Below are 19,867 nucleotides of genomic sequence, written 5' to 3' on the forward strand. Positions count from 1 at the left end.
CTAGTCTCACCCCAGCCTGTAGGCTCTCTAGTCTCGCCTCAGCCTGTAGGCTCTCTAGTCTCGCCTCAGCCTGTAGCCTCTCTAGTCTAGCCTCAGCCTGTAGCCTCTCTAGTCTCGCCTCAGCCTGTAGGCTCTCTAGTCTCACCTGAGCCTGTAGGCCCTCTAGTTTCACAGGCTCTCTAGTCTCACCTGAGCCTGTAGGCTCTCTAGTCTCACCTGCGCCTGTAGGCTCTTTAGTCTCACCTGCGCCTGTAGGCTCTCTAGTCTCACCTGAGCCTGTAGGCTTTCTAGTCTCATCTCAGCCTGTAGGCTCTCTAGTCTCATCTCAGCATGAAGGCTCTCTAGTCTCACCCCAGCCTGTAGTATCTAGTCTCGCCTCAGCCTGTAAGCTCTCTAGTCTCGCCTCAGCCTGTAGGCTCTCTAGTCTCACCCCAGCCTGTAGGCTCTCTAGTCTCACCCCAGCCCGTAGGCTCTCTAGTCTCGCCTCAGCCTGTAGGATCTCTAGTCTCGCCTCAGCCTGTAGCCTCTCTAGTCTTGCCTCAGCCTGTAGGCTCTCTAGTCTCACCTGAGCCTGTAGGCCCTCTAGTCTCACAGGCTCTCTAGTCTCACCTGAGCCTGTAGGCTCTCTAGTCTCACCTGAGCCTGTAGGCTCTCTAGTCTCACCTGAGCCTGTAGGCTCTCTAGTCTCACCTGCGCCTGTAGGCTCTCTAGTCTCACCTGCGCCTGTAGGCTCTCTAGTCTCACCTGAGCCTGTAGACTTTCTAGTCTCATCTCAGCCTGTAGGCTCTCTAGTCTCATCTCAGCCTGAAGGCTCTCTAGTCTCACCCCAGCCTGTAGTATCTAGTCTCGCCTCAGCCTATAGGCTCTCTAGTCTCTCACCTCAGCCTGTAGCCTCTCTAGTCTCGCCTCAGCCTGTAGCCTCTCTAGTCTCGCCTCAGCCTACAGGCTCTCTAGTCTCACCTGAGCCTGTAGCCTCTCTAGTCTCGCCTCAGCCTATAGGCTCTCTAGTCTCACCTGAGCCTGTAGGCTCTCTAGTCTCACCTAGTCTCACCTGAGCCTGTAGGCTCTCTAGTCTCACCTGAGCCTGTAGGCTCTCTAGTCTCGCCTGAGCCTGTAGGCTCTCTAGTCTCACCTCAGGGTGTAGGCTCTCTAGTCTCACCTGAGCCTGTAGGCTGTCTAATCTCTCACCTCAGCCTATAGGCTCTCTAGTCTCATCTCAGCCTGTAGGCTCTCTAATCTCGCCTCAGCCTGTAGGCTCTCTAGTCTTGCCTCAGCCTGTAGGCTCTCTAGTCTCACCCCAGCCTGTAGGCTCTCTAGTCTCACCCCAGCCTGTAGGCTCTCTAGTCTCACCTGAGCCTGTAGGCTCTCTAGTCTCACCTCAGCCTGTAGGCTCTCTAGTCTCGCCTCAGCCTGTAGGCTCTCTAGTCTCGCCTCAGCCTGTAGCCTCTCTAGTCTCGCCTCAGCCTGTAGGCTCTCTAGTCTCGCCTCAGCCTGTAGGCTCTCTAGTCTCACCTGAGCCTGTAGGCTCTCTAGTCTCACCTCAGCCTGTAGGCTCTCTAGTCTCGCCTCAGCCTGTAGGCTCTCTAGTCTCGCCTCAGCCTGTAGCCTCTCTAGTCTCGCCTCAGCCTGTAGGCTCTCTAGTCTCGCCTCAGCCTGTAGGCTCTCTAGTCTCACCTGAGCCTGTAGGCTCTCTAGTCTCACCTCAGCCTGTAGGCTCTCTAGTCTCGCCTCAGCCTGTAGGCTCTCTAGTCTCGCCTCAGCCTGTAGCCTCTCTAGTCTCGCCTCAGCCTGTAGCCTCTCTAGTCTCGCCTCAGCCTGTAGGCTCTCTAGTCTCGCCTCAGCCTGTAGGATCTCTAGTCTCGCCTCAGCCTGTAGCCTCTCTAGTCTTGCCTCAGCCTGTAGGCTCTCTAGTCTCACCTGAGCCTGTAGGCCCTCTAGTCTCACAGGCTCTCTAGTCTCACCTGAGCCTGTAGGCTCTCTAGTCTCACCTGAGCCTGTAGGCTCTCTAGTCTCACCTGAGCCTGTAGGCTCTCTAGTCTCACCTGCGCCTGTAGGCTCTCTAGTCTCACCTGCGCCTGTAGGCTCTCTAGTCTCACCTGAGCCTGTAGACTTTCTAGTCTCATCTCAGCCTGTAGGCTCTCTAGACTCATCTCAGCCTGAAGGCTCTCTAGTCTCACCCCAGCCTGTAGTATCTAGTCTCGCCTCAGCCTATAGGCTCTCTAGTCTCACCTGAGCCTGTAGGTTCTCTAGTCTCACCTGAGCCTGTAGGCTCTCTAGTCTCACCTCAGCCTGTAGGCTCTCTAGTCTCACCTCAGCCTGTAGGCTCTCTAGTCTCGCCTCAGCCTGTAGGATCTCTAGTCTCGCCTCTGCCTGTAGCCTCTCTAGTCTCTCACCTCAGCCTGTAGCCTCTCTAGTCTCGTCTCAGCCTGTAGCCTCTCTAGTCTCGCCTCAGCCTACAGGCTCTCTAGTCTCACCTGAGCCTGTAGCATCTCTAGTCTCGCCTCAGCCTATAGGCTCTCTAGTCTCACCTGAGCCTGTAGGCTCTCTAGTCTCACCTAGTCTCACCTGAGCCTGTAGGCTCTCTAGTCTCACCTGAGCCTGTAGGCTCTCTAGTCTCGCCTGAGCCTGTAGGCTCTCTAGTCTCACCTCAGGCTGTAGGCTCTCTAGTCTCACCTGAGCCTGTAGGCTCTCTAATCTCTCACCTCAGCCTATAGGCTCTCTAGTCTCATCTCAGCCTGTAGGCTCTCTAATCTCGCCTCAGCCTGTAGGCTCTCTAGTCTTGCCTCAGCCTGTAGGCTCTCTAGTCTCACCCCAGCCTGTAGGCTCTCTAGTCTCACCCCAGCCTGTAGGCTCTCTAGTCTCACCTGAGCCTGTAGGCTCTCTAGTCTCTCACCTCAGCCTGTAGGTTCTCTAGTCTCTCACCTCAGCCTGCAGGCTCTCTAGTCTCACCCCAGCCGGTAGGCTCTCTAGTCTCGCCTCAGCCTGTAGGCTCTCTAGTCTCACCCCAGCCTGTAGGCTCTCTAGTCTCACCTGAGCCTGTAGGCTCTCTAGTCTCACCTCAGCCTGTAGGCTCTCTAGTCTCGCCTCAGCCTGTAGGCTCTCTAGTCTCGCCTCAGCCTGTAGCCTCTCTAGTCTCGCCTCAGCCTGTAGCCTCTCTAGTCTCGCCTCAGCCTGTAGGCTTTCTAGTCTCGCCTCAGCCTGTAGGCTCTCTAGTCTCGCCTCAGCCTGTAGCCTCTCTAGTCTCGCCTCAGCCTGTAGCCTCTCTAGTCTCGCCTCAGCCTGTAGTCTCTCTAGTCTCACCTGAGCCTGTAAGCCCTCTAGTCTCACAGGCTATCTTGTCTCACCTGAGCCTGTAGGCTCTCTAGTCTCACCTGAGCCTGTAGGCTCTCTAGTCTCACCTGAGCCTGTAGGCTCTCTAGTCTCACCTGCGCCTGTAGACTCTCTAGTCTCACCTGAGCCTGTAGGCACTCTAGTCTCATCTCAGCCTGTAGGCTCTCTAGTCTCATCTCAGCCTGAAGGCTCTCTAGTCTCACCCCAGCCTGTAGGCTCTCTAGTCTCACCCCAGCCTGTAGGCTCTCTAGTCTCACCTCAGCCTGTAGGATCTGTAGTCTTGCCTCAGCCTGTAGGATCTCTAGTCTCGCCTCAGCCTGTAGGATCTCTAGTCTCGCCTCAGCCTGTAGGCTCTCTAGTCTCGCCTCAGCCTGTAGCCTCTCTAGTCTCGCCTCAGCCTATAGTCTCTCTAGTCTCACCTGAGCCTGTAGGTTCTCTAGTCTCACCTGAGCCTGTAGGCTCTCTAGTCTCACCTGAGCCTGTAGGCTCTCTAGTCTCACCTGAGCCTGTAGGCTCTCTAGTCTCGCCTCAGCCTGTAGGCTCTCTAGTCTCACCCCAGCCTGTAGGCTCTCTAGTCTCACCTGAGCCTGTAGGCTCTCTAGTCTCACCTCAGCCTGTAGGCTCTCTAGTCTCGCCTCAGCCTGTAGGCTCTCTAGTCTCGCCTCAGCCTGTAGCCTCTCTAGTCTCGCCTCAGCCTGTAGCCTCTCTAGTCTCGCCTCAGCCTGTAGGCTTTCTAGTCTCGCCTCAGCCTGTAGGCTCTCTAGTCTCGCCTCAGCCTGTAGCCTCTCTAGTCTCGCCTCAGCCTGTAGCCTCTCTAGTCTCGCCTCAGCCTGTAGTCTCTCTAGTCTCACCTGAGCCTGTAAGCCCTCTAGTCTCACAGGCTATCTAGTCTCACCTGAGCCTGTAGGCTCTCTAGTCTCACCTGAGCCTGTAGGCTCTCTAGTCTCACCTGAGCCTGTAGGCTCTCTAGTCTCACCTGCGCCTGTAGACTCTCTAGTCTCACCTGAGCCTGTAGGCACTCTAGTCTCACCCCAGCCTGTAGGCTCTCTAGTCTCACCTCAGCCTGTAGGATCTGTAGTCTTGCCTCAGCCTGTAGGATCTCTAGTCTCGCCTCAGCCTGTAGGATCTCTAGTCTCGCCTCAGCCTGTAGGCTCTCTAGTCTCGCCTCAGCCTGTAGCCTCTCTAGTCTCGCCTCAGCCTATAGTCTCTCTAGTCTCACCTGAGCCTGTAGGTTCTCTAGTCTCACCTGAGCCTGTAGGCTCTCTAGTCTCACCTGAGCCTGTAGGCTCTCTAGTCTCATCTCAGCCTGAAGGCTCTCTAGTCTCACCCCAGCCTGTAGGCTCTCTAGTCTCACCCCAGCCTGTAGGCTCTCTAGTCTCACCTCAGCCTGTAGGATCTGTAGTCTTGCCTCAGCCTGTAGGATCTCTAGTCTCGCCTCAGCCTGTAGGATCTCTAGTCTCGCCTCAGCCTGTAGGCTCTCTAGTCTCGCCTCAGCCTGTAGCCTCTCTAGTCTCGCCTCAGCCTATAGTCTCTCTAGTCTCACCTGAGCCTGTAGGTTCTCTAGTCTCACCTGAGCCTGTAGGCTCTCTAGTCTCACCTGAGCCTGTAGGCTCTCTAGTCTCACCTGAGCCTGTAGGCTCTCTAGTCTCGCCTCAGCCTGTAGGCTCTCTAGTCTCACCCCAGCCTGTAGGCTCTCTAGTCTCACCCCAGCCTGTAGGCTCTCTAGTCTCACCTGAGCCTGTAGGCTCTCCAGTCTCTCACCTCAGCCTGTAGGTTCTCTAGTCTCTCACCTCAGCCTGCAGGCTCTCTAGTCTCACCCAAGCCTGTAGGCTCTCTAGTCTCACCCCAGCCTGTAGGCTCTCTAGTCTCGCCTAAGCCTGTAGGCTCCCTAGTCTCGCCTCAGCCTGTAGGCTCTCTAGTCTCACCCCAGCCTGTAGGCTCTCTAGTCTCACCCCAGCCTGTAGGCTCTCTAGTCTCGCCTCAGCCTGTAGGCTCTCTAGTCTCACCTCAGCCTGTAGGCTCTCTAGTCTCGCCTCAGCCTGTAGCCTCTCTAGTCTCGCCTCAGCCTGTAGCCTCTCTAGTCTCGCCTCAGCCTGTAGGCTCTCTAGTCTCACCTGAGCCTTTAGGCCCTCTAGTTTCACAGGCTCTCTAGTCTCACCTGAGCCTGTAGGCTCTCTAGTCTCACCTGCGCCTGTAGGCTCTTTAGTCTCACCTGCGCCTGTAGGCTCTCTAGTCTCACCTGAGCCTGTAGGCTTTCTAGTCTCATCTCAGCCTGTAGGCTCTCTAGTCTCATCTCAGCATGAAGGCTCTCTAGTCTCACCCCAGCCTGTAGTATCTAGTCTCGCCTCAGCCTGTAAGCTCTCTAGTCTCGCCTCAGCCTGTAGGCTCTCTAGTCTCACCCCAGCCTGTAGGCTCTCTAGTCTCACCCCAGCCTGTAGGCTCTCTAGTCTCGCCTCAGCCTGTAGCCTCTCTAGTCTTGCCTCAGCCTGTAGGCTCTCTAGTCTCACAGGCTCTCTAGTCTCACCTGAGCCTGTAGGCTCTCTAGTCTCATCTGAGCCTGTAGGCTCTCTAGTCTCACCTGAGCCTGTAGGCTCTCTAGTCTCACCTGCACCTGTAGGCTCTCTAGTCTCACCTGCGCCTGTAGGCTCTCTAGTCTCACCTGAGCCTGTAGACTTTCTAGTCTCATCTCAGCCTGTAGGCTCTCTAGTCTCATCTCAGCCTGAAGGCTCTCTAGTCTCACCCCAGCCTGTAGTATCTAGTCTCGCCTCAGCCTATAGGCTCTCTAGTCTCACCTGAGCCTGTAGGTTCTCTAGTCTCACCTGAGCCTGTAGGCTCTCTAGTCTCACCTCAGCCTGTAGGCTCTCTAGTCTCACCTCAGCCTGTAGGCTCTCTAGTCTCGCCTCAGCCTGTAGGATCTCTAGTCTCGCCTCTGCCTGTAGCCTCTCTAGTCTCTCACCTCAGCCTGTAGCCTCTCTAGTCTCGCCTCAGCCTGTAGCCTCTCTAGTCTCGCCTCAGCCTATAGGCTCTCTAGTCTCACCTGAGCCTGTAGCCTCTCTAGTCTCGCCTCAGCCTATAGGCTCTTTAGTCTCACCTGAGACTGTAGGCTCTCTAGTCTCACCTAGTCTCACCTGAGCCTGTAGGCTCTCTAGTCTCACCTGAGCCTGTAGGCTCTCTAGTCTCGCCTGAGCCTGTAGGCTCTCTAGTCTCACCTCAGGCTGTAGGCTCTCTAGTCTCACCTGAGCCTGTAGGCTCTCTAATCTCTCACCTCAGCCTATAGGCTCTCTAGTCTCATCTCAGCCTGTAGGCTCTCTAATCTCGCCTCAGCCTGTAGGCTCTCTAGTCTTGCCTCAGCCTGTAGGCTCTCTAGTCTCACCCCAGCCTGTAGGCTCTCTAGTCTCACCCCAGCCTGTAGGCTCTCTAGTCTCTCACCTCAGCCTGTAGGTTCTCTAGTCTCTCACCTCAGCCTGCAGGCTCTCTAGTCTCACCCCAGCCGGTAGGCTCTCTAGTCTCGCCTCAGCCTGTAGGCTCTCTAGTCTCACCCCAGCCTGTAGGCTCTCTAGTCTCACCTGAGCCTGTAGGCTCTCTAGTCTCGCCTCAGCCTGTAGGCTCTCTAGTCTCGCCTCAGCCTGTAGGCTCTCTAGTCTCGCCTCAGCCTGTAGCCTCTCTAGTCTCGCCTCAGCCTGTAGCCTCTCTAGTCTCGCCTCAGCCTGTAGGCTCTCTAGTCTCGCCTCAGCCTGTAGGCTCTCTAGTCTCGCCTCAGCCTGTAGCCTCTCTAGTCTCGCCTCAGCCTGTAGCCTCTGTAGTCTCGCCTCAGCCTGTAGTCTCTCTAGTCTCACCTGAGCCTGTAAGCCCTCTAGTCTCACAGGCTATCTAGTCTCACCTGAGCCTGTAGGCTCTCTAGTCTCACCTGAGCCTGTAGGCTCTCTAGTCTCACCTGAGCCTGTAGGCTCTCTAGTCTCACCTGAGCCTGTAGGCTCTCTAGTCTCACCTGAGCCTGTAGGCTCTCTAGTCTCACCTGCGCCTGTAGACTCTCTAGTCTCACCTGAGCCTGTAGGCACTCTAGTCTCATCTCAGCCTGTAGGCTCTCTAGTCTCATCTCAGCCTGAAGGCTCTCTAGTGTCAACCCAGCCTGTAGGCTCTCTAGTCTCACCCCAGCCTGTAGGCTCTCTAGTCTCACCTCAGCCTGTAGGATCTCTAGTCTCGCCTCAGCCTGTAGGCTCTCTAGTCTCGCCTCAGCCTGTAGCCTCTCTAGTCTCGCCTCAGCCTATAGTCTCTCTAGTCTCACCTGAGCCTGTAGGTTCTCTAGTCTCACCTGAGCCTGTAGGCTCTCTAGTCTCACCTGAGCCTGTAGGCTCTCTAGTCTCACCTGAGCCTGTAGGCTCTCTAGTCTCGCCTCAGCCTGTAGGCTCTCTAGTCTCACCCCAGCCTGTAGGCTCTCTAGTCTCACCCCAGCCTGTAGGCTCTCTAGTCTCACCTGAGCCTGTAGGCTCTCCAGTCTCTCACCTCAGCCTGTAGGTTCTCTAGTCTCTCACCTCAGCCTGCAGGCTCTCTAGTCTCACCCAAGCCTGTAGGCTCTCTAGTCTCACCCCAGCCTGTAGGCTCTCTAGTCTCGCCTAAGCCTGTAGGCTCCCTAGTCTCGCCTCAGCCTGTAGGCTCTCTAGTCTCACCCCAGCCTGTAGGCTCTCTAGTCTCACCCCAGCCTGTAGGCTCTCTAGTCTCGCCTCAGCCTGTAGGCTCTCTAGTCTCGCCTCAGCCTGTAGGCTCTCTAGTCTCGCCTCAGCCTGTAGCCTCTCTAGTCTCGCCTCAGCCTGTAGCCTCTCTAGTCTCGCCTCAGCCTGTAGGCTCTCTAGTCTCACCTGAGCCTTTAGGCCCTCTAGTTTCACAGGCTCTCTAGTCTCACCTGAGCCTGTAGGCTCTCTAGTCTCACCTGCGCCTGTAGGCTCTTTAGTCTCACCTGCGCCTGTAGGCTCTCTAGTCTCACCTGAGCCTGTAGGCTTTCTAGTCTCATCTCAGCCTGTAGGCTCTCTAGTCTCATCTCAGCATGAAGGCTCTCTAGTCTCACCCCAGCCTGTAGTATCTAGTCTCGCCTCAGCCTGTAAGCTCTCTAGTCTCGCCTCAGCCTGTAGGCTCTCTAGTCTCACCCCAGCCTGTAGGCTCTCTAGTCTCACCCCAGCCTGTAGGCTCTCTAGTCTCGCCTCAGCCTGTAGCCTCTCTAGTCTTGCCTCAGCCTGTAGGCTCTCTAGTCTCACAGGCTCTCTAGTCTCACCTGAGCCTGTAGGCTCTCTAGTCTCACCTGAGCCTGTAGGCTCTCTAGTCTCACCTGAGCCTGTAGGCTCTCTAGTCTCACCTGCACCTGTAGGCTCTCTAGTCTCACCTGCGCCTGTAGGCTCTCTAGTCTCACCTGAGCCTGTAGACTTTCTAGTCTCATCTCAGCCTGTAGGCTCTCTAGTCTCATCTCAGCCTGAAGGCTCTCTAGTCTCACCCCAGCCTGTAGTATCTAGTCTCGCCTCAGCCTATAGGCTCTCTAGTCTCACCTGAGCCTGTAGGTTCTCTAGTCTCACCTGAGCCTGTAGGCTCTCTAGTCTCACCTCAGCCTGTAGGCTCTCTAGTCTCACCTCAGCCTGTAGGCTCTCTAGTCTCGCCTCAGCCTGTAGGATCTCTAGTCTCGCCTCTGCCTGTAGCCTCTCTAGTCTCTCACCTCAGCCTGTAGCCTCTCTAGTCTCGCCTCAGCCTGTAGGCTCTCTAGTCTCGCCTCAGCCTGTAGGCTCTCTAGTCTCGCCTCAGCCTGTAGCCTCTCTAGTCTCGCCTCAGCCTGTAGCCTCTGTAGTCTCGCCTCAGCCTGTAGTCTCTCTAGTCTCACCTGAGCCTGTAAGCCCTCTAGTCTCACAGGCTATCTAGTCTCACCTGAGCCTGTAGGCTCTCTAGTCTCACCTGAGCCTGTAGGCTCTCTAGTCTCACCTGAGCCTGTAGGCTCTCTAGTCTCACCTGAGCCTGTAGGCTCTCTAGTCTCACCTGAGCCTGTAGGCTCTCTAGTCTCACCTGCGCCTGTAGACTCTCTAGTCTCACCTGAGCCTGTAGGCACTCTAGTCTCATCTCAGCCTGTAGGCTCTCTAGTCTCATCTCAGCCTGAAGGCTCTCTAGTGTCAACCCAGCCTGTAGGCTCTCTAGTCTCACCCCAGCCTGTAGGCTCTCTAGTCTCACCTCAGCCTGTAGGATCTGTAGTCTTGCCTCAGCCTGTAGGATCTCTAGTCTCGCCTCAGCCTGTAGAATCTCTAGTCTCGCCTCAGCCTGTAGGATCTCTAGTCTCGCCTCAGCCTGTAGGCTCTCTAGTCTCGCCTCAGCCTGTAGCCTCTCTAGTCTCGCCTCAGCCTATAGTCTCTCTAGTCTCACCTGAGCCTGTAGGTTCTCTAGTCTCACCTGAGCCTGTAGGCTCTCTAGTCTCACCTGAGCCTGTAGGCTCTCTAGTCTCACCTCAGCCTGTAGGCTCTCTAGTCTCTCACCTCAGCCTGCAGGCTCTCTAGTCTCACCCAAGCCTGTAGGCTCTCTAGTCTCACCCCAGCCTGTAGGCTCTCTAGTCTCGCCTAAGCCTGTAGGCTCCCTAGTCTCGCCTCAGCCTGTAGGCTCTCTAGTCTCACCCCAGCCTGTAGGCTCTCTAGTCTCACCCCAGCCTGTAGGCTCTCTAGTCTCGCCTCAGCCTGTAGGCTCTCTAGTCTCGCCTCAGCCTGTAGGCTCTCTAGTCTCGCCTCAGCCTGTAGCCTCTCTAGTCTCGCCTCAGCCTGTAGCCTCTCTAGTCTCGCCTCAGCCTGTAGGCTCTCTAGTCTCGCCTCAGCCTGTAGCCTCTCTAGTCTCGCCTCAGCCTGTAGGCTCTCTAGTCTCACCTGAGCCTTTAGGCCCTCTAGTTTCACAGGCTCTCTAGTCTCACCTGAGCCTGTAGGCTCTCTAGTCTCACCTGCGCCTGTAGGCTCTTTAGTCTCACCTGCGCCTGTAGGCTCTCTAGTCTCACCTGAGCCTGTAGGCTTTCTAGTCTCATCTCAGCCTGTAGGCTCTCTAGTCTCATCTCAGCATGAAGGCTCTCTAGTCTCACCCCAGCCTGTAGTATCTAGTCTCGCCTCAGCCTGTAAGCTCTCTAGTCTCGCCTCAGCCTGTAGGCTCTCTAGTCTCACCCCAGCCTGTAGGCTCTCTAGTCTCACCCCAGCCTGTAGGCTCTCTAGTCTCGCCTCAGCCTGTAGGATCTCTAGTCTCGCCTCAGCCTGTAGCCTCTCTAGTCTTGCCTCAGCCTGTAGGCTCTCTAGTCTCACAGGCTCTCTAGTCTCACCTGAGCCTGTAGGCTCTCTAGTCTCACCTGAGCCTGTAGGCTCTCTAGTCTCACCTGAGCCTGTAGGCTCTCTAGTCTCACCTGCGCCTGTAGGCTCTCTAGTCTCACCTGCGCCTGTAGGCTCTCTAGTCTCACCTGAGCCTGTAGACTTTCTAGTCTCATCTCAGCCTGTAGGCTCTCTAGTCTCATCTCAGCCTGAAGGCTCTCTAGTCTCACCCCAGCCTGTAGTATCTAGTCTCGCCTCAGCCTATAGGCTCTCTAGTCTCACCTGAGCCTGTAGGTTCTCTAGTCTCACCTGAGCCTGTAGGCTCTCTAGTCTCACCTCAGCCTGTAGGCTCTCTAGTCTCACCTCAGCCTGTAGGCTCTCTAGTCTCGCCTCAGCCTGTAGGATCTCTAGTCTCGCCTCTGCCTGTAGCCTCTCTAGTCTCTCACCTCAGCCTGTAGCCTCTCTAGTCTCGCCTCAGCCTGTAGCCTCTCTAGTCTCGCCTCAGCCTATAGGCTCTCTAGTCTCACCTGAGCCTGTAGCCTCTCTAGTCTCGCCTCAGCCTATAGGCTCTTTAGTCTCACCTGAGACTGTAGGCTCTCTAGTCTCACCTAGTCTCACCTGAGCCTGTAGGCTCTCTAGTCTCACCTGAGCCTGTAGGCTCTCTAGTCTCGCCTGAGCCTGTAGGCTCTCTAGTCTCACCTCAGGCTGTAGGCTCTCTAGTCTCACCTGAGCCTGTAGGCTCTCTAATCTCTCACCTCAGCCTATAGGCTCTCTAGTCTCATCTCAGCCTGTAGGCTCTCTAATCTCGCCTCAGCCTGTAGGCTCTCTAGTCTTGCCTCAGCCTGTAGGCTCTCTAGTCTCACCCCAGCCTGTAGGCTCTCTAGTCTCACCCCAGCCTGTAGGCTCTCTAGTCTCTCACCTCAGCCTGTAGGTTCTCTAGTCTCTCACCTCAGCCTGCAGGCTCTCTAGTCTCACCCCAGCCGGTAGGCTCTCTAGTCTCGCCTCAGCCTGTAGGCTCTCTAGTCTCACCCCAGCCTGTAGGCTCTCTAGTCTCACCTGAGCCTGTAGGCTCTCTAGTCTCGCCTCAGCCTGTAGGCTCTCTAGTCTCGCCTCAGCCTGTAGGCTCTCTAGTCTCGCCTCAGCCTGTAGCCTCTCTAGTCTCGCCTCAGCCTGTAGCCTCTCTAGTCTCGCCTCAGCCTGTAGGCTCTCTAGTCTCGCCTCAGCCTGTAGGCTCTCTAGTCTCGCCTCAGCCTTTAGCCTCTCTAGTCTCGCCTCAGCCTGTAGCCTCTCTAGTCTCGCCTCAGCCTGTAGTCTCTCTAGTCTCACCTGAGCCTGTAAGCCCTCTAGTCTCACAGGCTATCTAGTCTCACCTGAGCCTGTAGGCTCTCTAGTCTCACCTGAGCCTGTAGGCTCTCTAGTCTCACCTGAGCCTGTAGGCTCTCTAGTCTCACCTGAGCCTGTAGGCTCTCTAGTCTCACCTGCGCCTGTAGACTCTCTAGTCTCACCTGAGCCTGTAGGCACTCTAGTCTCATCTCAGCCTGTAGGCTCTCTAGTCTCATCTCAGCCTGAAGGCTCTCTAGTGTCACCCCAGCCTGTAGGCTCTCTAGTCTCACCCCAGCCTGTAGGCTCTCTAGTCTCACCTCAGCCTGTAGGATCTGTAGTCTTGCCTCAGCCTGTAGGATCTCTAGTCTCGCCTCAGCCTGTAGGATCTCTAATCTCGCCTCAGCCTGTAGGATCTCTAGTCTCGCCTCAGCCTGTAGGCTCTCTAGTCTCGCCTCAGCCTGTAGCCTCTCTAGTCTCGCCTCAGCCTATAGTCTCTCTAGTCTCACCTGAGCCTGTAGGTTCTCTAGTCTCACCTGAGCCTGTAGGCTCTCTAGTCTCACCTGAGCCTGTAGGCTCTCTAGTCTCACCTCAGCCTGTAGGCTCTCTAGTCTCACCTCAGCCTGTAGGCTCTCTAGTCTCGCCTCAGCCTGTAGGATCTCTAGTCTCGCCTCTGCCTGTAGCCTCTCTAGTCTCTCACCTCAGCCTGTAGCCTCTCTAGTCTCGCCTCAGCCTGTAGCCTCTCTAGTCTCGCCTCAGCCTATAGGCTCTCTAGTCTCACCTGAGCCTGTAGCCTCTCTAGTCTCGCCTCAGCCTATAGGCTCTCTAGTCTCACCTGAGCCTGTAGGCTCTCTAGTCTCACCTAGTCTCACCTGAGCCTGTAGGCTCTCTAGTCTCACCTGAGCCTGTAGGCTCTCTAGTCTCGCCTGAGCCTGTAGGCTCTCTAGTCTCACCTCAGGCTGTAGGATCTCTAGTCTCACCTGAGCCTGTAGGCTCTCTAATCTCTCACCTCAGCCTATAGGCTCTCTAGTCTCATCTCAGCCTGTAGGCTCTCTAATCTCGCCTCAGCCTGTAGGCTCTCTAGTCTTGCCTCAGCCTGTAGGCTCTCTAGTCTCACCCCAGCCTGTAGGCTCTCTAGTCTCACCCCAGCCTGTAGGCTCTCTAGTCTCACCCCAGCCTGTAGGCTCTCTAGTCTCACCTGAGCCTGTAGGCTCTCTAGTCTCTCACCTCAGCCTGTAGGTTCTCTAGTCTCTCACCTCAGCCTGCAGGCTCTCTAGTCTCACCCCAGCCGGTAGCCTCTCTAGTCTCGCCTCAGCCTGTAGGCTCTCTAGTCTCGCCTCAGCCTGTAGGCTCTCTAGTCTCGCCTCAGCCTGTAGCCTCTCTAGTCTCGCCTCAGCCTGTAGCCACTCTAGTCTCGCCTCAGCCTGTAGTCTCTCTAGTCTCACCTGAGCCTGTAAGCCCTCTAGTCTCACAGGCTATCTAGTCTCACCTGAGCCTGTAGGCTCTCTAGTCTCACCTGAGCCTGTAGGCTCTCTAGTCTCACCTGAGCCTGTAGGCTCTCTAGTCTCACCTGAGCCTGTAGGCTCTCTAGTCTCACCTGCGCCTGTAGACTCTCTAGTCTCACCTGAGCCTGTAGGCACTCTAGTCTCATCTCAGCCTGTAGGCTCTCTAGTCTCATCTCAGCCTGAAGGCTCTCTAGTCTCACCCCAGCCTGTAGGCTCTCTAGTCTCACCCCAGCCTGTAGGCTCTCTAGTCTCACCTCAGCCTGTAGGATCTGTAGTCTTGCCTCAGCCTGTAGGATCTCTAGTCTCGCCTCAGCCTGTAGGATCTCTAGTCTCGCCTCAGCCTGTAGGATCTCTAGTCTCGCCTCAGCCTGTAGGCTCTCTAGTCTCGCCTCAGCCTGTAGCCTATCTAGTCTCGCCTCAGCCTATAGTCTCTCTAGTCTCACCTGAGCCTGTAGGTTATTTAGTCTCAACTGAGCCTGTAGGCTCTCTAGTCTCACCTGAGCCTGTAGGCTCTCTAGTCTCACCTCAGCCTGTAGGCTCTCTAGTCTCACCTCAGCCTGTAGGCTCTCTAGTCTCGCCTCAGCCTGTAGGATCTCTAGTCTCGCCTCTGCCTGTAGCCTCTCTAGTCTCTCACCTCAGCCTGTAGCCTCTCTAGTCTCGCCTCAGCCTGTAGCCTCTCTAGTCTCGCCTCAGCCTATAGGCTCTCTAGTCTCACCTGAGCCTGTAGCCTCTCTAGTCTCGCCTCAGCCTATAGGCTCTCTAGTCTCACCTGAGCCTGTAGGCTCTCTAGTCTCACCTAGTCTCACCTGAGCCTGTAGGCTCTCTAGTCTCACCTGAGCCTGTAGGCTCTCTAGTCTCGCCTGAGCCTGTAGGCTCTCTAGTCTCACCTCAGGCTGTAGGATCTCTAGTCTCATCTCAGCCTGTAGGCTCTCTAATCTCGCCTCAGCCTGTAGGCTCTCTAGTCTTGCCTCAGCCTGTAGGCTCTCTAGTCTCACCCCAGCCTGTAGGCTCTCTAGTCTCACCCCAGCCTGTAGGCTCTCTAGTCTCACCTGAGCCTGTAGGCTCTCTAGTCTCTCACCTCAGCCTGTAGGTTCTCTAGTCTCTCACCTCAGCCTGCAGGCTCTCTAGTCTCACCCCAGCCGGTAGGCTCTCTAGTCTCGCCTCAGCCTGTAGGCTCTCTAGTCTCACCCCAGCCTGTAGGCTCTCTAGTCTCACCTGAGCCTGTAGGCTCTCTAGTCTCACCTCAGCCTGTAGGCTCTCTAGTCTCGCCTCAGCCTGTAGGCTCTCTAGTCTCGCCTCAGCCTGTAGCCTCTCTAGTCTCGCCTCAGCCTGTAGCCTCTCTAGTCTCGCCTCAGCCTGTAGGCTCTCTAGTCTCGCCTCAGCCTGTAGGCTCTCTAGTCTCGCCTCAGCCTGTAGCCTCTCTAGTCTCGCCTCAGCCTGTAGCCTCTCTAGTCTCGCCTCAGCCTGTAGTCTCTCTAGTCTCACCTGAGCCTGTAGGCTCTCTAGTCTCACCTGAGCCTGTAGGCTCTCTAGTCTCACCTGAGCCTGTAGGCTCTCTAGTCTCACCTGCGCCTGTAGGCTCTCTAGTCTCGCCTGAGCCTGTAGGCTCTCTAGTCTCACCTCAGGCTGTAGGATCTCTAGTCTCACCTGAGCCTGTAGGCTCTCTAATCTCTCACCTCAGCCTATAGGCTCTCTAGTCTCATCTCAGCCTGTAGGCTCTCTAATCTCGCCTCAGCCTGTAGGCTCTCTAGTCTTGCCTCAGCCTGTAGGCTCTCTAGTCTCACCCCAGCCTGTAGGCTCTCTAGTCTCACCCCAGCCTGTAGGCTCTCTAGTCTCACCTGAGCCTGTAGGCTCTCTAGTCTCTCACCTCAGCCTGTAGGTTCTCTAGTCTCTCACCTCAGCCTGCAGGCTCTCTAGTCTCACCCCAGCCGGTAGGCTCTCTAGTCTCGCCTCAGCCTGTAGGCTCTCTAGTCTCACCCCAGCCTGTAGGCTCTCTAGTCTCACCTGAGCCTGTAGGCTCTCTAGTCTCACCTCAGCCTGTAGGCTCTCTAGTCTCGCCTCAGCCTGTAGGCTCTCTAGTCTCGCCTCAGCCTGTAGCCTCTCTAGTCTCGCCTCAGCCTGTAGCCTCTCTAGTCTCGCCTCAGCCTGTAGGCTCTCTAGTCTCGCCTCAGCCTGTAGGCTCTCTAGTCTCGCCTCAGCCTGTAGCCTCTCTAGTCTCGCCTCAGCCTGTAGCCTCTCTAGTCTCGCCTCAGCCTGTAGTCTCTCTAGTCTCACCTGAGCCTGTAGGCTCTCTAGTCTCACCTGAGCCTGTAGGCTCTCTAGTCTCACCTGAGCCTGTAGGCTCTCTAGTCTCACCTGCGCCTGTAGACTCTCTAGTCTCACCTGAGCCTGTAGGCACTCTAGTCTCATCTCAGCCTGTAGGCTCTCTAGTCTCATCTCAGCCTGAAGGCTCTCTAGTCTCACCCCAGCCTGTAGGCTCTCTAGTCTCACCCCAGCCTGTAGGCTCTCTAGTCTCACCTCAGCCTGTAGGATCTGTAGTCTTGCCTCAGCCTGTAGGATCACTAGTCTCGCCTCAGCCTGTAGGATCTCTAGTCTCGCCTCAGCCTGTAGGATCTCTAGTCTCGCCTCAGCCTGTAGGCTCTCTAGTCTCGCCTCAGCCTGTAGCCTCTCTAGTCTCGCCTCAGCCTATAGTCTCTCTAGTCTCACCTGAGCCTGTAGGTTCTCTAGTCTCACCTGAGCCTGTAGGCTCTCTAGTCTCACCTGAGCCTGTAGGCTCTCTAGTCTCACCTCAGCCTGTAGGCTCTCTAGTCTCACCTCAGCCTGTAGGCTCTCTAGTCTCGCCTCAGCCTGTAGGATCTCTAGTCTCGCGTCTGCCAGTAGCCTCTCTAGTCTCTCACCTCAGCCTGTAGCCTCTCTAGTCTCGCCTCAGCCTGTAGCCTCTCTAGTCTCGCCTCAGCCTATAGGCTCTCTAGTCTCACCTGAGCCTGTAGCCTCTCTAGTCTCGCCTCAGCCTATAGGCTCTCTAGTCTCACCTGAGCCTGTAGGCTCTCTAGTCTCACCTAGTCTCACCTGAGCCTGTAGGCTCTCTAGTCTCACCTGAGCCTGTAGGCTCTCTAGTTTCGCCTGAGCCTGTAGGCTCTCTAGTCTCACCTCAGGCTGTAGGCTCTCTAGTCTCACCTGAGCCTGTAGGCTCTCTAATCTCTCACCTCAGCCTATAGGCTCTCTAGTCTCATCTCAGCCTGTAGGCTCTCTAATCTCGCCTCAGCCTGTAGGCTCTCTAGTCTTACCTCAGCCTGTAGGCTCTCTAGTCTCACCCCAGCCTGTAGGCTCTCTAGTCTCACCCCAGCCTGTAGGCTCTCTAGTCTCACCTGAGCCTGTAGGCTCTCTAGTCTCTCACCTCAGCCTGTAGGTTCTCTAGTCTCTCACCTCAGCCTGCAGGCTCTCTAGTCTCACCCCAGCCGGTAGGCTCTCTAGTCTCGCCTCAGCCTGTAGGCTCTCTAGTCTCGCCTCAGCCTGTAGCCTCTCTAGTCTCGCCTCAGCCTGTAGCCTCTCTAGTCTCGCCTCAGCCTGTAGTCTCTCTAGTCTCACCTGAGCCTGTAAGCCCTCTAGTCTCACAGGCTATCTAGTCTCACCTGAGCCTGTAGGCTCTCTAGTCTCACCTGAGCCTGTAGGCTCTCTAGTCTCACCTGAGCCTGTAGGCTCTCTAGTCTCACCTGCGCCTGTAGACTCTCTAGTCTCACCTGAGCCTGTAGGCACTCTAGTCTCATCTCAGCCTGTAGGCTCTCTAGTCTCATCTCAGCCTGAAGGCTCTCTAGTCTCACCCCAGCCTGTAGGCTCTCTAGTCTCACCCCAGCCTGTAGGCTCTCTAGTCTCACCTCAGCCTGTAGGATCTGTAGTCTTGCCTCAGCCTGTAGGATCTCTAGTCTCGCCTCAGCCTGTAGGATCTCTAGTCTCGCCTCAGCCTGTAGGATCTCTAGTCTCACCTCAGCCTGTAGGCTCTCTAGTCTCGCCTCAGCCTGTAGCCTCTCTAGTCTCGCCTCAGCCTATAGTCTCTCTAGTCTCACCTGAGCCTGTAGGTTCTCTAGTCTCACCTGAGCCTGTAGGCTCTCTAGTCTCACCTGAGCCTGTAGGCTCTCTAGTCTCACCTCAGCCTGTAGACTCTCTAGTCTCGCCTCAGCCTGTAGGATCTCTAGTCTCGCCTCAGCCTGTAGGCTCTCTAGTCTCTCACCTCAGCCTGTAGCCTCTCTAGTCTTGCCTCAGCCTGTAGCCTCTCTAGTCTAGCTTCAGCCTATAGGCTCTCTAGTCTCACCTGAGCCCGTAGCCTCTCTAGTCTCTCCTCAGCCTATAGGCTCTCTAGTCTCACCTGAGCCTGTAGGCTCTCTAGTCTCACCTAGTCTCACCTGAGCCTGTAGGCTCTCTAGTCTCACCTGAGCCTGTAGGCTCTCTAGTCTCACCTCATTCTTTAGGCTCTGTAGTCTTGCCTGAGCCTGTAGGCTCTCTAGTCTCACCTGAGCCTGTAGGCTCTCTAGTCTCATCTGAGCCTGTAGGCTCTCTAGTCTCACCTCAGGCTGTAGGCTCTCTAGTCTCACCTCAGCCTGTAGGCTCTCTAGTCTCGCCTCAGCCTGTAGGATCTCTAGTCTCGCCTCAGCCTGTAGGATCTCTAGTCTCACCTCAGCCTGTAGGCTCTCTAGTCTCACCTAGTCTCACCTCAGCCTGTAGGCTCTCTAGTCTCACCTCAGCCTGTAGGCTCTCTAGTCTCACCTGAGCCTGTAGGCTCTCTAGTCTCACCTCAGCCTGTAGGCTCTCTAGTCTCACCTCAGCCTGTAGGCTCTCTATACTTGCCTCAGCCTGTAGGCTCTCTAGTCTCACCCCAGCCTGTAGGCTCTCTAGTCTCACCCCAGCCTGTAGGCTCTCTAGTCTCACCCCAGCCTGTAGACTCTCTAGTCTCACCTGAGCCTGTAGGCTCTCTAGTCTCGCCCCAGCCTGTTGGCTCTCTAGTCTCGCCCCAGCCTGTAGGCTCTCTAGTCTCGCCCCTGCCTGTAGGCCCTCTAGTCTCGCCCCAGCCTGTAGGCTCTCTAGTCTCGCCTGAGCCTGTAGGCTCTCTAGTCTCGCCTCAGCCTGTAGGCTCTCTAGTCTCGCCTCAGCCTGTAGGCTCTCTAGTCTCGCCCCAGCCTGTAGACTCTCTAGTCTCACCTGAGCCTGTAGGCTCTCTAGTCTCGCCCCAGCCTGTAGGCTCTCTAGTCTCACCCCAGCCTGTAAGCTCTCTAGTCTCGCCCCAGCCTGTAGGCTCTCTAGTCTCGCCCCAGCCTGTAGGCTCTCTAGTCTCGCCCCAGCCTGTAGGCTCTCTAGTCTCGTCCCACCCTGTAGGCTCTCTAGTCATGCCTCAGCCGGTAGGCTCTCTAGTCTCGCCTCAGCCTGTAGGCCCTCTAGTCTCGCCCCAGCCTGTAGGCTCTCTAGTCTCGCCTCAGCCTGTAGGCTCTCTAGTCTCACCTCAGCCTGTAGGCTCTCTAGTCGTGTCATGTGCTGGTTGGTAGAGATGCTCTTCTCTCTGAAGTCATCCCGTAACGAGTGGACCTGAGTGGACAGCTGCCTCTCCACATCTGTAGCCTGGAGACACACAAACACACCCCAGACACAGAGCGTGAGAACAAATACATTAACAAATAATTGTATAACATGTTATTCTTACAATTCAATACAACTTGCCTCAGAGACAATTAAAAAAAGCCATTACAATATGACAAATATCAACATCTTCCACATGTAATACAAGGTCCATAACGGTAGGGTTGTAAAGTCATAATTCAGAACAGTTCAGAACTCTCACAACAACACATCCTCACGCCACTCACACACTTCACATTGAGTCAGTACCCAACACGGTAATGCTTGGAGTGGTATTTGATTTGACACTCTGTTACCTCTGAGTCACCACAGTGTTCCTATAACTGGAATCCAGCTGCACAGCAGAACTGTTCCTGTAAAAGCACAGGTTTGAGTAACTCAACCTTTAACATCTGGAATGTTCCATTTAGAGCTTGGTCCCTACTGCCCCCTTCCCTGGCCGAGCTCATTGGACTGTTCTGATCAACAACCCACTGCCTACCGGCCGCGTGCAGATCGCAAAGCCAGACCAACAGAACCTCATTAGCATAAGTGAGGATGCACTCAGGAAGCCCAGACTCTAATGATCATCATCACTGCCATGGCAACAGATGGTGGAATCCTTGATACCCTTCACTTACACCTCTCCAGCCTCTGCACTGAGGAGAAATATAATTGCCATATAACAAAGCAATTATTGATTTATTCACTGGAGGCAAATTTAACTTAACAGGTAGATGTCAAGATAGATAAAGCCCTGGCTTACTGAGAATATAGAGATGTGATATACTGTCTGTACACCTCTGA

At 55.5% G+C, this 19,867-nt stretch overlaps 1 protein-coding gene across 4 annotated transcripts in view; it reads right to left on the bottom strand.

Moving 5' to 3' along the window:
* Positions 1 to 19,867, bottom strand: part of LOC129853379 (BICD family-like cargo adapter 1) — a 67,305-nt gene that overhangs the window by 31,303 nt on the left and 16,135 nt on the right. For all 4 annotated transcript variants that reach the window (XR_008759120.1, XM_055919352.1, XM_055919351.1 and 1 more), the window contains exon 3: positions 18,947 to 19,063. Coding sequence is in view for 3 of the 4 variants with exons in the window: in XM_055919352.1 (XP_055775327.1) it covers positions 18,947 to 19,063 (117 nt within the window). In the remaining variant the exon portion in view is untranslated. The remainder of the gene's footprint in view (positions 1 to 18,946; positions 19,064 to 19,867) is intronic.

Source organism: Salvelinus fontinalis, chromosome 4 (assembly GCF_029448725.1).
Source record: "Salvelinus fontinalis isolate EN_2023a chromosome 4, ASM2944872v1, whole genome shotgun sequence".
Taxonomy (NCBI): domain Eukaryota; kingdom Metazoa; phylum Chordata; class Actinopteri; order Salmoniformes; family Salmonidae; genus Salvelinus; species Salvelinus fontinalis.